Below are 22,179 nucleotides of genomic sequence, written 5' to 3'. Positions count from 1 at the left end.
AGCAGTCACATGTGCCTATCATATGAAAAAAATTTCCTGTGAATTTAGTTCTTTTTTTTCCTTCCAAGAATCAGCAACAGCAACAGAACCAGCATCAGCAGCCCACAGCCCCCCCACAGCAGGCAGCAGCCCCTGCCCAGGCACCCCCGCAGCAGCAGAACAGCACCCAGACCAACGGGACTGCGGGGGGCGCCGGGGCCGGGGCCGGGGGAGCCGGGGCAGGGCTGCAGCACAGCCAGGACTCCGGCCTTAACCAGGTGCCTCCAAACAAGAAACCGCGGCTCGGCCCTTCAGGCGCCAACTCGGGCGGGCCTGTCATGCCGTCAGACTATCAGGTACTCATTCCCCTGAGCTTCGCACCTTTGCACTTCCATGTATACACATTTTACGAAGTCGATCCTTTCAGAATTGAGTAGTACTTACCTCTAAAGTTTGATTGTACAAACTGTACAGTCCTGTTTCTAGGGCATTACATGAATGAAGATTTTTGTCATATTTCACCTAATTGTGCAAGATGTTTCTCTCTGGACTTGTTTATCCTGACACCCCGAGGAGGGCACCTCCCTCTCAAAGAAAATTTCTTATTTTGCACTCGCAGCTGCCTATCAGCTTTGGGTCAGAAAAAGATACCTAGATAAGCAGTTGAAAAGGGAGAGGAGCCTGGCTGGGTGGCTCGGTCGGTTGGAACATTGTCCCACGCACCAGAAGGTTGCGGGCTCCATCCCTCGTCAGGGCACACGCCTGGGTTGGCGGTTCGATCCCCAGTCGAGGTGCATATGGGCGGCAGTAGATCGATGTTTCTCTCTCGCATCACTGTTTCTCTCCCTAACCCTTCCTCTCTCTAAAATCAGTAAACATGTCCTTGGGTAAGGATTAAAAAAAAAATAAAAGGAAAGGGGGAGGAGTAACAGCTTATTTAAGACAAAATAGCTGTGCACCAGCAAGATTTGCTGTCACTGGGAGGAAATAGTAAGTAGCCACATGAACAGAGAAGGGAAAGGGACTGAGATGTCTCAGAAATAACCTTAAATCTTACTGTGAATAATTTTGAGACTAGAAATACTAGTTGAAAGTATTTTTGGTTGAGGGTATTTTGATGAAAAGAAAACTACAATTGTAATACAAATTCAGGAAATTAAAGAAAAAAGTCTAAGGGTTGGTATTTGGGGAGAGGTAAAAATACTTGCGAAAACCACACGGAATTGTGCAAGAACAATAACAAAAGACATTTTCAAAGGTAGCAACAAGCTAAGAAAAGATCTAAGAAGATGAGAAGACAAACTTAAATGGAAGGTTAAAAGAGAAAAGGTTTAGAACCATTGTGGTCGCTCAAGGAACTGGTGGGGGAGGAGCAATCGAAGTTGGAGCGAGTAGAAAACCCAGCCACAGGCAAGGGAGCCGTCAGCTAACTCACTGACAGGGAACTGGAGGCAAGAAAAGCACGGGCAAGAAAGACACAATAAATAGCAGCCTAAACAGGCTTTACATTTTGAACATCTCAACAGACTAACATGCTTTCACGTGACTGCTTCTCTGGAAACTTCTCTTGGAAGATTCCCTGCAAGCAGACGGTCCATAATAGCACTGCCATTTGGTTACCATTAAACTAATCAGGGTTTCAGTTTGATCTACTAAAAGCAGTAGAAGTCGTGAACCTATCTGAATTTTATTATAAATTCAGATTTTTCCTGAACATTGATGCATTGCTATTGCATGAGCAATAAAGCTTTACTATATACTGGCTTATCTTTGTATCTCTGATTGTATTGTATTATCCTGATTATAGTCAAGTATGGACAGATTACTTAACTACTGTTTTTATTCCTTTCAAATCTGAGAGCTCTTCAAAATGCTTTTCTTTGTCCATCCTGTGGTATTTACTTAAAAATAAGACGGCACATGTATGAATAGGGCAGATATCTCAGCTATCTAGTCAGGAAGACTAGCATGAGGTGGAGGCAGGGAGTCCTTTCACGCCGACTTGCTCTTTATCTAGTTTCGGAAATCCAGAGTGCTGTGTCTCATCTGCTGAAGTAAAAGTGGTCATCGCCAGCCTAACAATTATACGGCTTTTCAGTGGGAAGAACATGTTTTTCATGATAAACTTCAAAATAAAACGTAGTTAGAGTGTGGGATTTTGAAAGGCTTCTTACACCAACACAACTTGTCAGAATTACGTAACTCAGGAAGGAGCAGAGCCGGTCATTTGTAGCCCCGCCCCTCTTACTGCCTGGCTGTCCTGGACAAGCTGTGGCGAGGCCAGTTGGGCAGCCTTTGCACATGAGATGGGGACCTTGTTTGTCCTTTTCTTAAAACCAAAGGCCGCCTGAAAGTCATGTACGTTGTAACTACAAGTGACAGCTTTATTGCACGTATTCTTTTTTGCTCCTTACAGGAAGAGCCAGCCTTCTTTCTGAGCGTAGCCGGAGACACTGGTGCCCACTGTGCTTGTGTCCAACCGGGTGCCGTGTTTTTATTCACATGTTTTCTCATATTTGCCCTGGGTGCTCTGAAGATGAATGTTTCATTTAAAGTAGTCAACCACATTGACCTGAAATACATTTGTGTCCGCCTCCGCTTGAAAATGCTCTTGAGGACATTTTCATGTATGGACATGGTTTTATTCTAAGTTAAGACCGGCGGTTGGTAACGCCCACTCGCTGCCGCCGCGCCCTGCCCATCCTCGCCTGGCCTTGTCTTGGCGCTGCCTGCCGCCACCTCCACTCTGGCCTCTACCTTTGGAAACTCTTTTTTCTAAAACTGATTTCTTAATCACAGCTTTGTTATTCGTAATGAGAAAAAATTAGCAGACGTCTGTATGCGTTATGGATACCAGTGACTAAAGAGTGCCAAACTGATTATTCTTGTTTGTAAATCCCCCTCATGCAAACAGTGACTAACCAGAATTAGTAGGGAGAGCGGTGGACAGCCTACATTTCCCCACTGCCTCGTGTGCACGCACCAGTGCAGCTTATTTCCCAAAGAATTCCAGCCAGACATGTGGTCGCAGTGGAGGCAGGCTATAATTTTCAAATGAGCAAAATGTATTAAGAAACTAAGTTAGCTGGATCCGAACCAGGAGCCTGTGATGAGAATGGCTCATTTCTCCAACCCGTTGTTACGAGCTTCTCTTCTTTCCTCAGTAACTTCTTTTCCTGTTTCCTTTTCCTAGCACTCCAGTTCTCGCCTGAATTACCAAAGCAGTGTTCAGGGATCCTCTCAGTCCCAGAGCACACTAGGCTACTCCTCCTCGTCTCAGCAGAGCGCCCAGTACCACCCATCCCACCAGGCCCATCGGTACTGACCCCGCCACCCAGAGCACAGACGCCAGCAATATGATGTCTGCATTGAAAAGAACCAAAAATGCAACAGCTGTGATGCCGTGTAAAACTCATCCACTTGGAAGGAAAACTCCATACTGAGCATCTTGCAGGACTGACAGATGTCTCTTCTTTATTGACTTAAGGAAGATTTTTGTGAAGTTCCCCCAACACCTCTTCCCTGCATGAGTTCCATTGTGACTTCGCCGATAAAGCATCTGATCTAATCCCAGCACTTAACTTCCGTACCCTTCAGCATTTTTTGGAAGGATTTCCTGGTGCACCTTTCTCATGCTGTAGCAATCACTATGATTTATCTTTTCAAAGCTCTTTTAATAGGATTTTAATGTTTTAGAATCAGGACTCCAATTGTGTATAGTTTTATACTTCATAAACTAACCTAGCAACACAGGTAAAAATGCACCTTTTAAAGCACTACGTTGTTTTCACAGAATATAACTGTTTGCTCATGGAAGTCTTAAACAGAAATTGTTGCTGTCCCAAAGTACTTTACAATTACGTTTTTACTTATCTAGTTTCAGGGATGGTTTAATGAAAAGACAAGTGGTGGGACAGAGGGAACCTACAACCAAAAACAGCCTAGGTCTTTGCAGTGTGCTGTATGCTATGAAGAACTGAAGTTGTGGTAATTTTTGTGTAATCAGTTACATGGAACTTAGTTCCCAGAATCCTCTTATTCTGAATAGTAGTCAGTAATTAAGAATTATAAATTTAACCTTCATGTAGCTAAGTCTACGTTAAAAAGGGTTTCAAGAGCTTTGGTGAAATACAGTCCTCTGGTGACCCACACCAGAAAGCTGAAGAAAATATTAACTGCACTAGGATTTCTTTAAGGAGTAATGTTGATCAAAGGACGTATTACTTCCCTTTGAAGGAAAAAGCTTTTAGTGTGTATTGTACATAAAGTTGGCTTCTCTAAAGAACTGTTGGTTTCTTCACATGTGGGCCATCGTGAGTAACTTTCTTACATAATCAAGGGTACTCAATAGAAGCCTGCAAATTAATCTGCTTTTAAAACAAAGAGCAGTGTTCTCCATTAATATCTGCATTAGCTACAGAGTGACTATTTTTAAAGCATGTTAAAAATTTTAGGTTTTATTCATGTTTAAAGTATGTATTATGTATGCATAATTTGCTGTTGTTATTGAAACTTAGTTCTATCAAGACTTTTCATTGCACTGAATGCTTTCTTTTGCCCCTAGGGGAAAACTAATAATTGTGCCTAAAAAACTATGGGCAGATAGTATACAACTGTACTAGAGAAAGTGCATATTTGCATTTCCCTGATCTATGAATTGGAGGCTGAGTGCTTTCTCAGCCAGTGTGAAGAACCCCTCACTCCCCAGAGTCACAAAGAAGTGTAGACTTAGAGCTCCCGCTGTAATGTAAGGGACGAGACATTTGTGTTCTTCTGAATGCTACTAGCAGCACCAGCCTTGTTTTAAACGTTTTCTTAGCTAGAAGAAATAGCTGATTGTTGTATATGCAAGTTATGAGCATTGTTTTTTACTATTCTTTATGAACTTATCTACCTGGTTATGATACTCTGGGTCCATACACAAATTAAGTAAGATTTTAGACAGAAGCCAGTATACATTTTGCACTATTGATGTGATACTGTAGCCAGCAAGGACCTTACAGATTCCAGCATAATGATGCTTATTAATAATAAAGACTGTCTAGTGACACTCACCAACACTGAAGCAGTCGACATGCTTCACTGGGAGGAATTGCCACGCTCCATGGTAATTTACCCTTCCATTTTTTTTAAATGAAAAATTAACAGCCCTCTGCATAATGTAGCTACACGTACGCACTTCTGCCCTGCACCCTGCACCCTGAACCCTCACTGTCCAGAGCAATTGACCGTCAGATGCTCGCTGCACCCTCGCTGCGCACCCAGCGCTGTGCTGGGCAGAAGCTACAAGGGCGAGGCATGCGTCCTGGCGCTTAAGGAGCGTATGATCAATTCCGTGAAAGGAAGCTCTCCTGGGATAATTGGCTTATAAGTGAAACCATTTTTTCATATGAAGGCCCCACTTAGAGTTACTATTCCAAGTTCTGCTCTACAATAAACTGCTATGGAGAGGTTTCTGTGCCTAGCTACCTTTGAGAGAGCCAGCAATTCAGTATCACAACAGGCATTAATGTACATTTGAAGTATCCACAGCAGCCTTTCAACAGTCGGTTGGCTCTTGGTAGGCAGAACACACTCTACTAAGTGGTTGCAGGAAATTAAATGAACAGAAGCTCTGTCCTGTCCTTAGGGGAGATTACGCTGAATAAAAGATGTACCCAACTATGTGCATGAGCCAAGATGCCGTGCCCCTTCATGCTCTGTAAGCAACTTCGATAGACTCTTTTTGTGGTATGCGCTTCCACAATCACAGGACTGCCCTGCATTCCTGGTGAACAGTGAATCTCACTGGCGGAACTGATGGAGACACTGTAAAGGAAGTTCACCAGTCATTCCCGGTAAAGTGTTCTCCAGAATATAGCCAGGTATCCCCATTACACACAGCCGGGGTTTCTGGTCACTGCACTGGCCCTGTCCTCCTACGTTCCTGCCTCTCAGTGGTACACGCCCATGGGTGCCCATTACCCTTTGAAATAATTGTGGTTTTTAATTTCCTTTTCCCTGTGCAGGGAGGCAGAGCTTCTAAGACATTTATGGGCCCTAAAACTGTGGGACCTCAAAGGAGAACTGGGAAGCATTTTGAGATTAAAATTTACTTTTGTAGCCCCCAAATGACCACATTCCTCTTTGAAAATGTGTGGCTGTTGTGTTCCCTGAGAACGCAGTGGGTGGCAGCCCTCAGCATGTGGCAGCACCCGAACCAGGGGAGGTTCCCATAGGAAGGAGTCGACATGAAGGTTTTCTGCTCTCCACATTACCAGTCTGTTTTGAGGTAGCCTTCTGGTGAGGTGTGTGTTTGGAAAAAGGGGTTTGGGAGTTTTAGGACAGCTGAGCCTCGAGGGTAAGGTGGCCTTGGGCTGATACTGTGAGGCAGAAACAACCCTTGTGGTGAAGCAGATCATGCAGCAACATACAGAAATCAAGAACACGTATATTTTTATATCTCTGTGGTTTTAAAACTGTAGTACTTAGATTTTTGGCCTTCTGCACTACTCTATTGCTCTTATAAACATAATGTACATTTACAAATGGAAAGGGACGACATTTACATATGTGTTCACTGCCTCATGCCTGGTGAAGCAACTGTTAGGTGTATGCCTCTAAAATCATGCTGTTTTCCTGCTCAAGAAAGAAAAAATGATTGGACAATAAGACTTGCAACGAAATCTGCTTTGAATACATTTATGTAGCAGAAACCGTACCGTGAAGGAAGAAATCTACGAAAACTGCAAACCAAACTCTTGTCTGTGGTGACACCTTTGTAGGGAGTAGAGGAAGACAGTGAAATGGCAGAATACAGGAGGCTCGAAGGATTTAAGTGTAAGTACCATTTTATATAAAACATAGTAATTTAGGTCCCCATAATCTTAAAGAATAGTCACATATATCATAAAGCAAAGTTCATTGTTTTAGGATTTTTAAAAAACGTGTTGTACCTAAGGCCATACTTACTCTTCTATGCTATCACTGCAAAGGAGTGATATGTATGTATTATATGAAAAAAAAATCCTAATGCACTGTTATCTCCTAAATATTTAGTAAATTAATGCTATTTAATTTTTTTAAAGATTTGTCTGTGTAGACACTAAAAGTATTACACAAAATCTGGACTGAGGATGTCCTTTTTTAACAGCAATTGAAAGTACTTTTTATATATGTTATGTAGTACATCCTTTCTTAAACTGCCTAGTTTGTATTTCCCACAGTCCCTATTTGTGCAGTGTGCCCGTCCTCGTCTCTTTTTTCAGTCATTTCCTGCACGCATCCCTCTTTATATGATTACAGAGACGACTGTATGCTTTCCACACTCCGCTGCGCGGTGCACGCTCAGAGCCGGCTGCGCCCCGGCGAGGCCTGCTCCATGGGGTGCGGGACAGGCTGCCGCTTTGGAGCTGAGCGTTTCCCGCTTTTGAGTTGCCCTGGCATCCTTGAAATGACTGTTAAAACTAAAATAAATTACATTGCATTTATTTTATATTCTTGGTTGTAATAAAATTTAATTGACTTTGTTTCTGTGTGGATTTTTTTAAGTACGAAAGACTCTTGTCACAAGTTTTAGTGTTGAATTTGATCTGTGTGCCTAGAAGCCTTTCAGTTTACACTGGTCCTGCAGAGATGCAAAGTCTCCCTGCGAGTTGCCATATGTTATTTTATTCGGGACATTTATGATGTCACAAAACCACAGAGGCAAGGCTCGCAAATACCTCAGAAGCAAAATTACAGTTTTTAAAACATCTCTGGGGAAACATCCTATTTCTGAAGATGACAATTAGAATGGTGGTGTAGAAAAAACAAATAGGCAGCATTTTGTGGGTAGAGTGGCTCTGGGAGTCTCTTCTCTTGCAAGAACACTCTGCCGTACCTGGCTTCCCCTTAGCATTCGTTTGATGAATCTCCCAAGGTTACTCCAAGGGTCAAAGGCATCATGGAATGAGCTGAAGAAGGTGTAAGTGACGCACACAAGATTTCCATTTCTGTTTAAAAGAGATACTGCACATACCCAGCTGCCTCACTGCCTGACAGATTGCGTTTTCAGTGCCGTGCTGTCTGTAGGACACAGCTTCTCTCGGAGAACTGTTTTTTGACCACAGCTGCCTTTGTAACCAGCCACCTGGGTAAAAGAAAGTGGAAGATTGGACAAACCCCTTACCTCTCCCTCCAGGGAGAAGAGCCTAGAAGGAAGTACGAGTCTGTCTCCCTAGCTGAGTGTAAGTTCTTTGTGGACAGCGCCTGGGATTTATTGCTCCTGCACTGCCAGCAGCTGGCACGATACCCAACACAGAGCAGATAATTAATATGGCGAGTCATTAGCTTCACTTTTGTACACTGGCGTAGAATTCCTGGATCGCTTAAAATGCCGTATTCGTATTTGGACAGGGATGAATGAATGTAATTTCCATGAATAATGAAAATGCTAGAAATAGGCATCACTTCTTAAAATAGGTTCATTTCTTATATTTTTGGCTGCAAAGTTGTAATAAAATATCACTCCCAAGAAACAATCTAAATTGCATTTAAACAAATTAAGCCAAGTTAGCCATACTTGCCAGTCTTTAGAAGCTATCTTTCTTCTGGCTGCCTGGAGGTAGGCATTTTAAAGCCTTGCAAAGCATCGTTTTATCTAGCGGGCTATAGAAAGCCAGCTTGAACAAGCAACACACAAACCTTAATGGAAAATTTGTTCATTTGAGCTAAATGAGAATATAATACAGAGAAAAGGAATGAAAATATTGACTTAAAGCATTAAAAGGTATTTAGCACGTTCCTTCTGCTTTTTAAAATTTTTTCAGAAATTGCTGCTAATTTTTTTTACACAAAGATATGTGCCCCCCGCCCCACCCCTGCTGTAATTCATATGTTGAAGCCCTTATCCCCAGTGTGGCTGCATTTGGAGATACGGCCTCTAGGACATAATGAAGGTTAAATGAAGTTGTAAGTAAGTCTAGGGCCTTGGTCCAGCAAGATGAGTGTCCTTGTTAGAAGAGACACGAGAGAGCTCTCCCCTCCCTGCTTCCTCCTTGCCCCGTTTCTCTCCCCCTCCTCCCCTTTCTTCTCTCTCCTGTGTCTTTTTCTATCTTCCCCTCACTCTCTCCACCATGTGCAGACACAAGCAAGAAGGTGGCCAGGCATTTGCAAGCCAGGAAAGCAGCGGTCACCAGAAACCAAAGCCTGCCAGACTTTGATCTTGGACTTCCCAGCCTCCAGAACTACAAGAAGATAAATTTGCTATTGTTTATGCCACCCAGACTATGGGATTTTGTTACAGCAACCTGAGCTGACCAATGCAAATTTTGGTACCAAGAAGTGAAGTGCTGCTGTAACCTGTACCTAAAAATGTAGAAGGGGCTTTGCAACTAGGTAGTGGGGAGAGGCTGGAAGAGTTTTGATGTGCACACTAGAAATATGAAACGCTAAAGCCGGTTTTAGTGAGGGCTCAGAAAACGAGAGAGCTAGAGAGAGCTTTCATCTTCTACGAGAATACACAAATAATCATGAATAGAATGTTGGTAGAAATGGGTATTAGAGATGTCAGGTGGAAATGAGAAATCAGTCATTGGAAACTTGGGGAAAGGGCAATCCTTGTTACAAAGTAACTTAGAACTTGCCTGGACTGCATCTAGTGTTTTGTGGAAGGTAGAATTTTTTGAATGCTGAAATTCTTCACCAGGAAGGGTCTCGTGGTGGTTGAGAAGATGACACAGCATTTGGAAGGCAGACTGGGGACTGAGAAGACAAAGTAAAGATTTCAGACCTTTGCCTTTCTCTGGTTTTGTTATGTGTTCATTTCTCCTACATGCATTGGTTGGTCCTGGGATCCCCCTCCAAAAGACCTGGGTCCTCCAAGCAAATGCTATTATGTAACGAGCTTTCCTTTTTGGTTGTAAGATTAAATTAATTGAAGCCTTTATATCTTAAATTATTGAAAGGGTGTGCAATATTTGACTGAATTCAGGTGCAAGTGCCATGCTTAAGTTGTAACTGTCTAAGGTTAAGTTCCTTTTTACTGACATAATTCGCAAGCAGTAAAATGCAGAGATCTTAAGTATATAGTTCAAAGAATTTTGAGAACTGCATACATTCCTGTAAATAAAACCCAAATCAAGAAATAGAACATTTTCATGGTCCAGAGATTTGCAAAACCCCTCAACTACTAATACTTTTGTACCACTCGTGAGAAAGATTGACAGGAACAAAAATAACTCCGGCATTTCGCCTTTTAGCTCTTCCAGGCCAGGTTTGGAAGGTCGGACCCACTAAGGGGAGACGGGGGAAGAGAGAAAGAAGGCGATGCTCTCGATGTGAATGGCCAGCACGGGAGGCCCGCTGATCAGAGCAGCCCTCCGTGGGTGAGTCTGGGGGGCTTGCGGGACTCCGGTCTGCAGGGAATGTGCAGTGGGAGGGCCTGATGGAGGCAGAGCAATCGCGCCCAGACTTCAAACCAGTGAAACAAAGTTGCCTTCCAGAAAGCCCTGCACTTGGGAGAAACTGCTGGGAGCACCAGACTGAGCAGGAAGGCATGGGCTGCGGGGCCAAAGGAAAGAGAAGGTCCTCGTGAAAACAGGGAGCAAGCAGAAGAGGTGGGCCCACAGAACCCTAAGGCGTCTTCCCCCTCTAAGGTATTTGCAGAAACACATAAGCATTTAAAACCATGGGCATTTGCGTTCTACCCATGCGTCTAAAAATCTTTTTTAAAAAAGCCACTTGATTTTCCAACGGCTTCAAAAAATTCCATGCATTTTTCCCTATAAACAAGGAAGAGATTTATATTTGCTTCTCCACCCACACCCTGTGCATATACAAAGCTCTTCTGGCATGAACAAGGAGTTCAGCTTGGTTGTAATGTGTGAGCACACATAGTTTTCATACATAATTACTTATTTGCAATTCATGGGAATTTTCATATGAGGATGATCCAAAAGAGGACTACAGATTAAGTGGGGGCTCTTGCCAACTAAACTATGAAAAGTTCTTGTACGATTGTTTATAACAGTTTCTTTATTTCTAATGAGGACTGGACAAAAGAAAGTAAGTTCTTAAGTACAAGTTAAAGTATATCTCATCTAGTCTTAATACTGTCTGATGACTTCCCTTGCATCATTTAGCTAAGCTACTATCATTTTAATATCTACACTTGTATTGGCACCAACTAGATAGAGCACTTGTGAAAGCAAGAACATGTTTCTGGTTCTGTTGACCTCGGAAAGGCCCAGGCCCTTGCGCATGTGATGGTGCTCAGTACATTTGCTGAGTGGGCACATGAGACAACCTCTCCAAGTTGAGACTTTTCTAAGTGGTTAGTGACTTAAGTGAGGCCACATCCCCTATGGGAAGAACAAACTTTCCTCTACCCTCAAGGTTCTTCTGGCTGGTTTGATAATCAAATAGACATTAGAGAGAACAGTAAGAAAAAATAACCAAACTTAATACACACGTGTGTATGGGAACCCTGCATACAGGAGAGGCGGAGACCCCGCATGCAGCCGAGGTTCGGAGAGAGAAAGGGGGACTGAGGCCTGTGAGCCAGGGACGAGGGAACGCCTCCTGGAGGCTTCAGAGGCTCACTGGAGGGTGATGGGAAGAGCAGGGGTTCAGTAAATAACGTTTCGCCCTGCCCTTTAGGAGGGGCCAAAAGGTTTTCACTGATCTTATTATGCGCAAGGCTCCTAATTCAAGTTCTTTGTCGTTGAAGAGAGGCACAGAAGTTTCTCTTGAGCCTGAAGCTAAAATTGCCTTTAGCTCGAAACAATCTGTATACCATAGAAGCACATCTTGGGGTGACTAGCTCCGAACCCCTGTACCCTCACTGTTGGAAACTACTAACAGTCATGATGCCCTTGGGGTGGTTTAAGGACCATGCGGCTTTGTCCCCATGTTCTGTGGGAAAGCAAAATACTATAGTGCAAGGCTGGACATCTTATCTGGAACTCCCCCTGGCTGACAAAATTAACCTTTGTTTGCTCCAAAGGCTAAGTAATGAGAACAATGGACCTGGAATCCAGATCTTTTCACCAGATCTGCTTCAGCAGACAAGTCCGTGTCCAGCCCACCACAGCCACCGCACCCTTTCCAGTTCAGAGAAGGGAGCCAAGGATTCCTGCGCCACTTTTATGCTCTTTTTTAAAAAGTAGCAAAACATGCCAAAATAAAAATGTCTAAAATTCTTGATATAAATGCACCTGCACGTAAAACCTATCAACACCTAAATCCAACTTAAACTACTATCATGGAAGCTGAACGAATATCCTCCCACACCCGCCCACCCGCCCAGCATCTCTCAGAAACACGTGTTTCGTGGAACACTGCTTCTGTGGGGCTGTTCATAGATGTCTACAAACCAAAGCTTACATGGTGAAATACATCTGGAGAAATCTGGGGGAAACACAAAGCCCAGGCTTTCTCCGAACGTTTCGTGTGCTGATGACATCGTGAATTTCCAGGAAGGTGATCCAGTGCCCTCTCTCCCAAGCTTGTTTGATCCAAGCACTCCTCTTCCTGCACTTCTGAGGAATGATCTATAGCAGACAATTTGCAAGCCCCTGTTGTTGCCTCCTCCACAAGCTTCCCATGCTTCCTCCTTGTTGTGAGAAGCCCGATGTGTCCGCCCTGTCCAGGGCGGCCATCCCCTTCCACAGAGGAGGAGCCCTTCCTCAGCCCCACAGGATGAAACTGATCGCACCCAAACCCAGCACGCTGGCCTCATTCCCTTTGCCAGGCCCCTGTGGTCCAAGTCTGGGCATGCCATGCAGTTCTGGCCAATAAAATGTGAGGAAGAAGCTACTGGGGGTGTTTCTAGCAGGATTTCTTTCAAGTTTAAAAAGGTAACCCAGACAGTTAACACTGCATTTTTCTGTCTCCGGACTTCTGTATATAAGCTGGCAATGGTGGCAGCCACCTCGGGACCCCGAGCATACCCCGCCTCTGAGGCCACGCTGAAACTCGAGGATCCCTCAGAAAGGTGGAGAGAGCGGGCATCCTTGAGAACTGCACCGAATCACTGGTTTTATGAGCTTTGGAGCTGCTTAATCTCTGCAATTGTCTTCTGGGACATTGTAAATGTCCTTGTTTTAAAGATCAATTTAATTTGGGTTTCTTTGTTTTATACTCGCCATCAAAATCATCCAGATATGGGGTCTCACTAGTCAGAGCCTTAATGCTGTCGGCACTACTACAGAACATTACATGGAGATGTTCATTGTTAAAAAGCTGTGGCTTATTATAAACGGAGTCTCTCCTACCATTAGTACCAGGATCTGCAATCTTTATATTTAAATGAATGACTCTCATATTATCATTTTTAGTGTCTCTAAATTAGAAAATTAAACATTTATTCCTCAGCAGCAGTGACAGACTATGAAAATAAACATAAATCAGCAAAGCGCTGCAGCAGTGAAACCCGTAACTAACTGATGAGATCCCTGGAACCCCTTAGGAATCAGAGCGCACAGGGCAGCACGGTGTCTCTCTGCGGTGGCCTGGCGTGTGCTGCGCGGCGTCTGGGCTGGGACTGCTCTCCTCGCTGCATCAGCAGATCTGCACAGAGCGCCCTCCCTCTGCAGAACTCCGGGAGAGGCTCCCCTCCTCCGCCCTCCAAGTCCAGCGCCCCCATCCAAGTCCTAATTAAAGCCCCACTTCCACGAAACCTCCCTATTTATTCCAGCCTCCACTAAGCAACCTTTTCAAAGAATTCTTCCTAGGTGCCCGTCTGAACTATTGCTTTGGCATTTAATTGTACTTACCCATATTTTCTCTCATTAGCTAATGAGAGAAAGGCCCCCTCTCAGCTTGTTGAATGAACGCAATAAAGAGAAGATTGAAGTGATGAGAATATTGTCTAAGTTGGCGGGTATCAACTCTGTGAGACCCAACACCCACTTTTTATAAAAAGTGGGTTTTTTTAAAAGATTTTATTCATTTATTTTTAGAGAGAGGGGAAGGGAGGGGAAAAGAGAGGGAGAGAAACATCAGTGTGTGGTTGCCTCTTGCATACTTCCTACTGGGGACCCTGCCCACAACCCAGGCATGTGCCATAACTAGGAATTGAACCAGTAACCCTTTGGTTCACAGCCTGCGCTCAATCTACTGAGCCACACCAGCCAGGACTAAGAAGTGTTTTTGTAATGCCCTTTAACTATTATAAAAAAAAGCCTCTGGGGGGTACTGATTCTAGTGAGATCCACTGAGCTAAACCTAGGCCAGCTGGGACAGAACTATTACTAGATAAACTAGAACCTGATCCTCAGCTTTAAATGCCCTGAAAGCCTGGGGTGAACCCCCAAAAGCCAGTTTATTGGCTCACTGCTGTGGTTCTCAAGGGGGTTCTATAGACCAATCAAAAGAGTCAGCAAGTCACACTGGGGTGGAGGGTGACCTGCTTCATCCTCAGGTGTTTCCACTTTTTCCATTTACCAGGTGACTTCGCATCTGTACTTCTGTTTGAACAAAGGTTTCCTCAGTTTTAAGAAGTAAATGCTGTATATGTCCTGACTCTCTTGTCCAGATTTTAATGTCTGGGAGAGGATGTGTTGACTTCCTCTTGCCATCATGCCAGAAATGAATGTCCCATTTGGTTCTTTTTTATGGTTTCTACCTCTCTATGGAGTCATTGTCATCATAGTTTCCATTAATTCTTTCAACATATTTATAATAGCTTCTGTGGAGTCTGCTAAATCTAATTTCTGGGCCCATGCAGAGTCAATGAGCTCTGCTGGTCACTCAGACCTGAATCTCACATTCCAGCGTTCCATCAGCACATTCACTGCCTGTGGTCCAAAGTTCATGGAGGCCCTGGCTGGGTCGCTCGGTTGCTTAGGGTGTTGCCCCTATATGACAAGGTTGCAGGTTTGACTCCTGGTCAGGGCGCATACAAGAAGCAACCAATGAATGCATAGATAAGTCAAACAATAAATCAGTGTTTCTCGTTGTCTCTCTCTCTCTGCCCCTTTCCCCCACCTCTCTACAATCAATAAATAAAAATTTATTTTTAAAGTTCTCGGGAAACCATGTCATTGTAAGTAGGTTCTTTTAATATTCACCATGAGAAATCCCTGTCCAAGGACAGAAACTTCTCAGGCTGTGGACTTGCTCATCAGTTCCTATTATTCTCTGGGATTGAAACAGCTAAGAATAGACAGCTCTGGGGTAAAAAAAAAAAAAAAAAAGTAGTTGGAACCATAGCTGGGCGGCCTGACTCAGTAGCCAGGGCCTTCTGGGAAAATTGCAGTGAGAGGCATCACCACGGAGAGAAAACGCCCACCAACCAGCATGTCCTCTTGCAGGCAACTCATGACGGAGGGGATAGTGAGCCTGGACACAGAACCTGGGGTGATGAAAGCTCAGAAGATTCTCTGGCTTCAAGCTCAAGAGGCTGATTACTATGATCCACTCCTACTTAAAACACTCCTGACACCAAATGTGTGTTTTCCACACCAAACAAGTCTCCAGTTCTCTGCAGACACTGAGAGTCCTCCCATTTAGTTCAGTTCTGACACAAATACCTGCAGTCAGACCCAGTTGAAGGGCTCAGTCCCACTAGACTGCCCCCACTTCAGAGCCAGTTGTACGTCTGGGCCTCTTACACTTATGAATGACTAGCTCTTAATCAAGGATACCCATGATCCCCACCTCAATTTTGGTAATTTGCTAGAACAGCTCACAAAATGTAAGAAACCAGTTTACTTACTATTACCAGTTTACTACGAAGGATTCAAATCAGGAAGAGCCAAATGGAAGAGGTGCCTGGGGCAAGGCGTGACAGGCCCCAGGCCACGGGCTTAGCACCCTTCCCAAGCATGTGGCCCTCACAGCACCTTCATGTGCTCCCTCTCCTGGGAGCTCCCCAAACCCCGTCGTTCAGAGTTTTATGGAGGTTCCACTACGTAGGCACGATTAGTTAAATCATTGGCCACTGGTGATGAACTCAACCTCCAGCCCTTCTCCACTCCCTGAAGGCTGGGGAATGAGGCTGAGATCATGCTTGGTCTTTTTGGAACACTGTCCCCATTCTGAAGCCATCTAGGGGACCCCCTTACACTCAGAGGCTTCAAGGGCCTTAGAAGCTCTTGTGCTAGGAACTGGGGACTGAGACGGAGTATAACAGCAGAAGATGCTCCTAGCACCCCTATTGCTCAGAAAATTACAAGTGTTTCAGGAGCTCTTTCCAGGAACTGGGGACGAAGACCAAGGAGACATATCATGTTATATCACAGTATCACACTGATGTATTCATCTTGCAGGCAGGTGGCCTGGGAGCCTGTCTCTGGGTTAGAAATACCCAACGCCTTGGCCAAGTTCCAGTCCCCTGACTGTGTGCGTGTCTGCTTTGTCTTTGTCTGTCTTGGCCTCTCCTTTCCTGTCCTTTCATGGCTGAACCACCCCCAGCCCCATCTGATAACTTTATTTAGACATTGAATATGTTCCATCTGGTGACAATAGAAGCTTCTGGACCTGGGAGCTTCTTTGGATAGTTCCTCATGATCCACTGGCAGTTTAACCCTCACAGAGTGATGTATCTTCTCACATTTCCAGTTCCCCAAGAAGCTTGCTCTACCCCCCGCCCACCCCACCCCCCCCCCCCCGGGACACAGCTTCCCTGTCTGGATGGTGAGCCCTGCAGGGGCACCACGCAGCTCTGGGAAGGCAGACCTGCGGCCTGGCCCCGCCTCACCGATTGCCTCTGTGCTTCTGGGTGAGCTGTTTGTCCCTCAGAGCCCAGAATACCCACACTGTGAGACAAGAACAATACTTCGCAGGGCTAACACAATGTCAAAATGAGATAAGGGGTGGATAGCACCCAGTTCAGGTGCTAATGACAAACATTATTGTCTCTTCCATTTCTTCCCATCTCTTCTTGGGCTGTGTTTCCCGTGTGATTCCCATCACGTCTAGACCAGTGCTTGGCTTCCAGTTGCTGCTTAGTAAGTACTTGTCAAGGGGATTATGTCCGGCTTCTCTATTCTCCTGCATGCTTTTTTTTTTTTTTGGTGGTGGTGGTGGAGGTGATTCTCACACCATGCTCAATGCAGTCTTAGAGGTTCTGAGGTGGTGCCCAAGGGCCCGGCGGGGTTGGGACAGGAGAAAGGTAATGAGAGTGGAAAGCAGAGGAGAGAACAGATGGGCTCCAGGACCGCCCCCCAACTCCATGTCACCTAGTTCACATTTTAAATTGGTTTGGGAACAATATTTTCCTTCTTTAAAGAAGGGATTCTATGATTTAAAGTTTGAAGATAACAGCCTTATACTTTGGATAGCATAGAGGAGGAACTGAATTTTATGAATGGTACAAAGGTCTCCATTTTCATTCTCTCAAACATTAGCCACTGTAATTAAATTAAATAAAAATTCAATGCAATTCCTCACTTTCACTAGCCAGCCATATCTCAAGTACGCAACAGCTACACGTGACTAGTGGCTACCATTTGGGACAGTGCGGATGGGAACATTTCCGTTACTGTAGAATGTTCAGTGAGACAGCACTGGTCTATATTTTCTATATTTGATTGACGTTGTCAAACAAATGCTTCTTGGCTTAAAGGTTGAGTTGAGTTGCCGATACACAGAGGTTTGGGTCCTGCTATCACCCGGCCATATGGCATCCTGGCCTGGCCTCAGGTTCCCTCATCTGAACCAGGGAGGTCTGGGCCACACACGAGGTTTCCACCTATTTTATCTCCAAGGGTCCCTTTGATTGTTACTTTGTTCCCTTGTGCCCACACCCATGTTTAAAATAAACTGCTTTATTAGGTAATAATTGGCTTACCCTTCCACTTTTGTTAACCGATGCTATTTATAACTACCAACAAAACCCCCTGATCAGCATAAGATTACCAGAATTCTTATTTTGAGTTGAAGTAATTCCAGCCCAAAACTTTGAAATGGGCATTGTGGTTAGTTTAGCCTTATCTCTGGTAATTGCACAATTTCCATGTGGTGTTTTTGAAATTTTGAGAATAATGTATTAATTGCCCCTCCCTGTCACTGGTACTACCTTCCAGCACCCTCAGGGCCTAAGGAGCCCAAGTAGGGAGCCTCCTGATAAAACAACTATTTAAGATTTTTATTTTCTTTAATTTTTAAAGGGATTCTAGGTCAAAGGAGGTAATGATCCCATAAGTTCATTTTGGGAATTTAGAAAATCAGTCAAAGGAAGCCAAGTTATTGAGTGCATACATCAGACTGTAAGTCTAGAGTAGTTGGACTTTTAAGTGTCCCAAGTGGGAGGTGCAGTGCGATTGCATTTTAAAAGCATAAATTGGGTGAGACTTCTGACTACTGCAGAGTAGTGACTGGCAGGTTCTCCAAAAAAATAAGATGTAAAACTGGAAAAACTGTAGAAAACAACAATTGCAGGATTTTGGAAATTAACCAGAGGTAAACAAGAAATCGAGAAGCATTCAGCAGTGAAAAGCTGCTAAAATTATACATAAAAATGATGACAGACTGTGGCCTTCATGCCTGGGGCTGCGTCCTCCCCTGTGCCCTCTGCACATTTAGGCTGGTAACTGTGCCAGGGCAACACTGGCTTTGAAAACCAGCAGCCTCACTGTCGCGGTGGGGAGGTGGGGGGATTCGACTTGGAAGGTGAAAGAAAACCCACACCCAGCAGTGTTGTCTATAACACAGTGGCAAACTCAGTAAAAATTGGAAAGAAAAACTCACAGCTATGCTAGTCTGAGATTGCAGTCTAGGGAGGAGTGAGCAGCTGACCAGCCAGAAATTTAATGGGGAAATCCTAGAAATGAGAGAGCCGTGAAAGAACTAACTATAGAAGCTCTCCATGCATCCCTGCTTGACTTGGAAACTATGCACATGTAGAGGTGGAGCCAAGAGAGCCTGGAGCAAAGCAAGAGGCAGACTTGAAAACGGACTGAAATTGGAATGCACTCCTTAGCCCACACACAGGCCCATCAGCAGAGGGTGGATCTTAGCAGCTTAAGGCGTTTGAGCATAACCTCCCTCCATTCATCGTCCATTCATCGGTTGACCACTAAATTGTGTAGACATAGAGATAAGACTTAGGGAGACCAGCTAAAAATTCAACATAAGAATTAAAAACAAGAAACTGAGCAGAGACATTAATGACCAGATACTGTGGGAGACACAGTTCTGCAGATTAAGTCCAGGAAAGCTGATAAAACCAATAACAACATCCTAAGTAAAGAGATCAGAATCTACTTCCAGCCACGATGGAGGCATAGGTGGACACGCTGTGCCTCCTTGCACAACCAAGGTAGGGACAACAACAATTTAGAAACAGAATAACAACCAGAACTGATAGAAAATTGATCTGAATGGAAGTTGGACAACCAAGAAGTTAAAATAGACCCGTTCATCCAGACCCGTAGGAAGGGCGGAGTCAGGCAGCTGAGCGCAGGTCGCGGTGTGGAGAGCCGAGAGTGTTGGGACCAGGCGCGCTAGGCATCCAGGGTGTGCAAGACTGCAGCAGGTGGACCCTGAGCTCCCACAAGTGGCAGCTGGCAGACCCCAGCCAAAGGGTGGCAACCGGCAGACCCAGTAGGCAGCGATTGTGAAACAAGGCACTGCGCGCAACCCAGAATTACAGCACTGGGAAACAGAGCCTCAGGACACTGATTGAAAACACCTGTGGGGGTTGAGGCACAGGAAGAGACTCCCAGCCTCACAGGAGAGTTTGTTGGAGAGACCCATGGGGTCATAGAACATGCACAAGCCCACCCACACAGGAATTGGCACCAGAGGGGCCCAGTTTCCCCCAGGGGTGGGGGAGCAGTGGAAGGGACTGCGGTCTGACGAAGAGCAGAGCAAGCACCATTGTTCCTTCTCGCATCCCGCCCCCACATACAACGTCACAACCCAGTGATTGGGGTGCCCCGTCCTGGTGAACACCTAAGGCTCCGCCCCTCATGTGTAACAGGTGCAGCCAGACCAAAGAGGGGGGAAAGATGGCGCAAACAGAATTGAAAGCCTCACAGGCACTACTTTTAACTGAGAGATAGCCAACCTATCAGATGCACAGTTCAAAGCACTGGTGACCAGGATGCTCACAGAATTGGTTGATTTTGGTCGCAAATTAGATGAAAAAAAATGAAGGCTATACTAAGTGAAATGAAGAAAAATGCAGGGGGAACCAATAGTGATAGAATGAAAGCTGGGTCTCACATCAATGGAGTGGACCAGAAGGAAGAAAAAACATACAACCAGAAAAGAATGAAGAAATAAGAATTCAAAAAAATGAAGGGAGGCTTAGGAACCTCCAGGACATCTTTAAACAATCCAACATCCGAATTATAGGGGTAGCAGAAGGGGAAGGGGAAGAGCAACAAGTAGAAAACTTATTTGAACAAATAATAAAGGAGAACTTCCCCATTCTGGCAAAGGAAATAGACTTCCAGAAAGTCCAGGAAGCTCAGAGAGTCCCAAAGAAGTTGGACCCAAGGAAGAACACACCAAAGCACATCATATTTACATTAGCCAAGGTAAAAATGAAGGAGAGAATCCTAGAAGCAGCAAGAGATAAGGAGAGAGTAACCTATAAAGGAGTTCCCATCAGACTGTCAGCTGATTTCTCAAAAGAGATCTTACAGGCAAGAAGGGGCTGGAAAGAAGTATTCCAAGTCATGAAAGGCAAGGACCTCCATCCAAGATTGCTCTATCCAGCAAAGCTTTCATTTAGAATGGAAGGGCAGATAAAGTGCTTCTCAGATAAGGTCAAGTTAAAGGAGTTCATCATCACCAAGCCCTTATTTTATGAAATGTTAAAGGGACTTATCTAAGAAGAAGAAGATAAAAAACATGTATAGTAAAAGGACAGCAAACTCGCAATTATTAACAACCACATCTAAAACAAAACCAAAAGAAATTAAGCAAACAACTAGAACAGGAACAAAACCACAGAAATGGAGATCACATGGAGGGTTGGCAACAGAGGAGTGAGAGGAGGAGAGAGGGGGAAAATGTACAGAGAATAAATAGCATAGACAATAGGTAGAAAATAGACAGGGGGAAGGCAAGAATAGTATGGGGAATGTAGAAACTAAAGAACTTATGACATATGGACATGAACTAAAGGGGGGAATGTGGGTGGGAGAGGGTATGCAGGGTGGAGGGGAGTGAAGGGGGGAAATGGGGTAACTGTAATAGCATAATCAATAAAATATATTTAAAAAAGAAATCAGAATCTAAAGTTGCTAAAGCATATTATCTAAGATGTCAAGTTTTCAACAAAAATTATGAGACATACAAAGAAACAGAAAACCTAATCACACTCTAAAAAAAGTGTGACCCATACTCAAAAAGCACACAATAGAAACAGATTCTGAGTAGGCCCAGAAATTAGATTTATCAGATGAATATTTTAAAGGAGCTGTTATTAATATGTTCAAAGAACTAAAGGGAACCATGCTTAAGAATCAAAGGACAGTATAATTAACAATGACTCAACAAATGAGGAATCTCAAGGAAATGCCATCTATAAAACCTAGTGGAAATTTTGGCTTGCAATACATAATAACAGAAATGTAAAAATTTACCAGAGGCAGTCACAGAAAAAAGAATCTGTGAGTTTGAATACAAATAATCAGAAATTATTCAATCTGAAGAACAGAGAGGTAAAATACTGAAGAAAAAGCAGAGCCTCAGAGACAGTGGGACGCCTGTCAGGTGCACCGACCTGCACAACTGGAGACCAGAAAGAAGGCCAGCAAAGAAAGTGGCAGAAAAATATTTAACAACATAATGTCTGGAAACTTCTCAGCGTTGATAAAAACACTGATCTACAGACCCCAGAAGCTCAAGGAACACCAAGTAAAACAAGTAAGGAGATCCACACCTAGATGCATTGTAGCCAAACTGATAGAAGCCAAAGACAAGAGAAAATCTTGAAACCACTGACAGAAAAAACTCATCACGTACATGGGAAAAGTATGATTAATGGTCAATTTATCAGAAACCTCAGATGCCAAAAGATAGTAGAATGATACACCCAAATTGCTAAAAGAAAAAAGGAAAACAGTCAACCAAGAATTCTGTATATTGTAAAATTACCTTTCAATAATTAAAATGAAATTAAGATATTCCCAGATAAAGACTGAGAATTTGTCATTAGCTGACCAGCTTTACATGGAATATAATACTAAAGGGAGTTCTTCTGGCTGAGAGGAAGTAACACCAGACAGTTACTGGAATCCAAAGAGGGAATGAGGAAAACAGGAAATGGTGAATATGTGG

At 44.1% G+C, this 22,179-nt stretch overlaps 1 protein-coding gene across 3 annotated transcripts in view; it reads left to right on the top strand.

Annotated features, from left to right (window-relative positions):
- Positions 1-7,487, top strand: part of CDK19 (cyclin dependent kinase 19) — a 142,731-nt gene extending 135,244 nt beyond the window's left edge. For all 3 annotated transcript variants that reach the window (XM_045843005.1, XM_045843007.1, XM_045843008.1), the window contains 2 exons: positions 69-335; positions 3,173-7,487. In XM_045843005.1, coding sequence (XP_045698961.1) covers positions 69-335; positions 3,173-3,304 — 399 coding nt within the window. In that variant the 3' untranslated portion in view covers positions 3,305-7,487. The remainder of the gene's footprint in view (positions 1-68; positions 336-3,172) is intronic.
- The last annotated feature ends 14,692 nt before the right edge of the window (positions 7,488-22,179 follow it).

The sequence above is a fragment of the Phyllostomus hastatus genome, unplaced genomic scaffold (assembly GCF_019186645.2).
Source record: "Phyllostomus hastatus isolate PE091 unplaced genomic scaffold, TTU_PhHast_1.1 phas_contig_40, whole genome shotgun sequence".
In the NCBI taxonomy this organism is placed as follows: Eukaryota; Metazoa; Chordata; class Mammalia; order Chiroptera; family Phyllostomidae; genus Phyllostomus; species Phyllostomus hastatus.
Note: the sequence above shows the minus strand (reverse complement) of the source record. Positions and strands in the feature narration are given on the sequence as shown.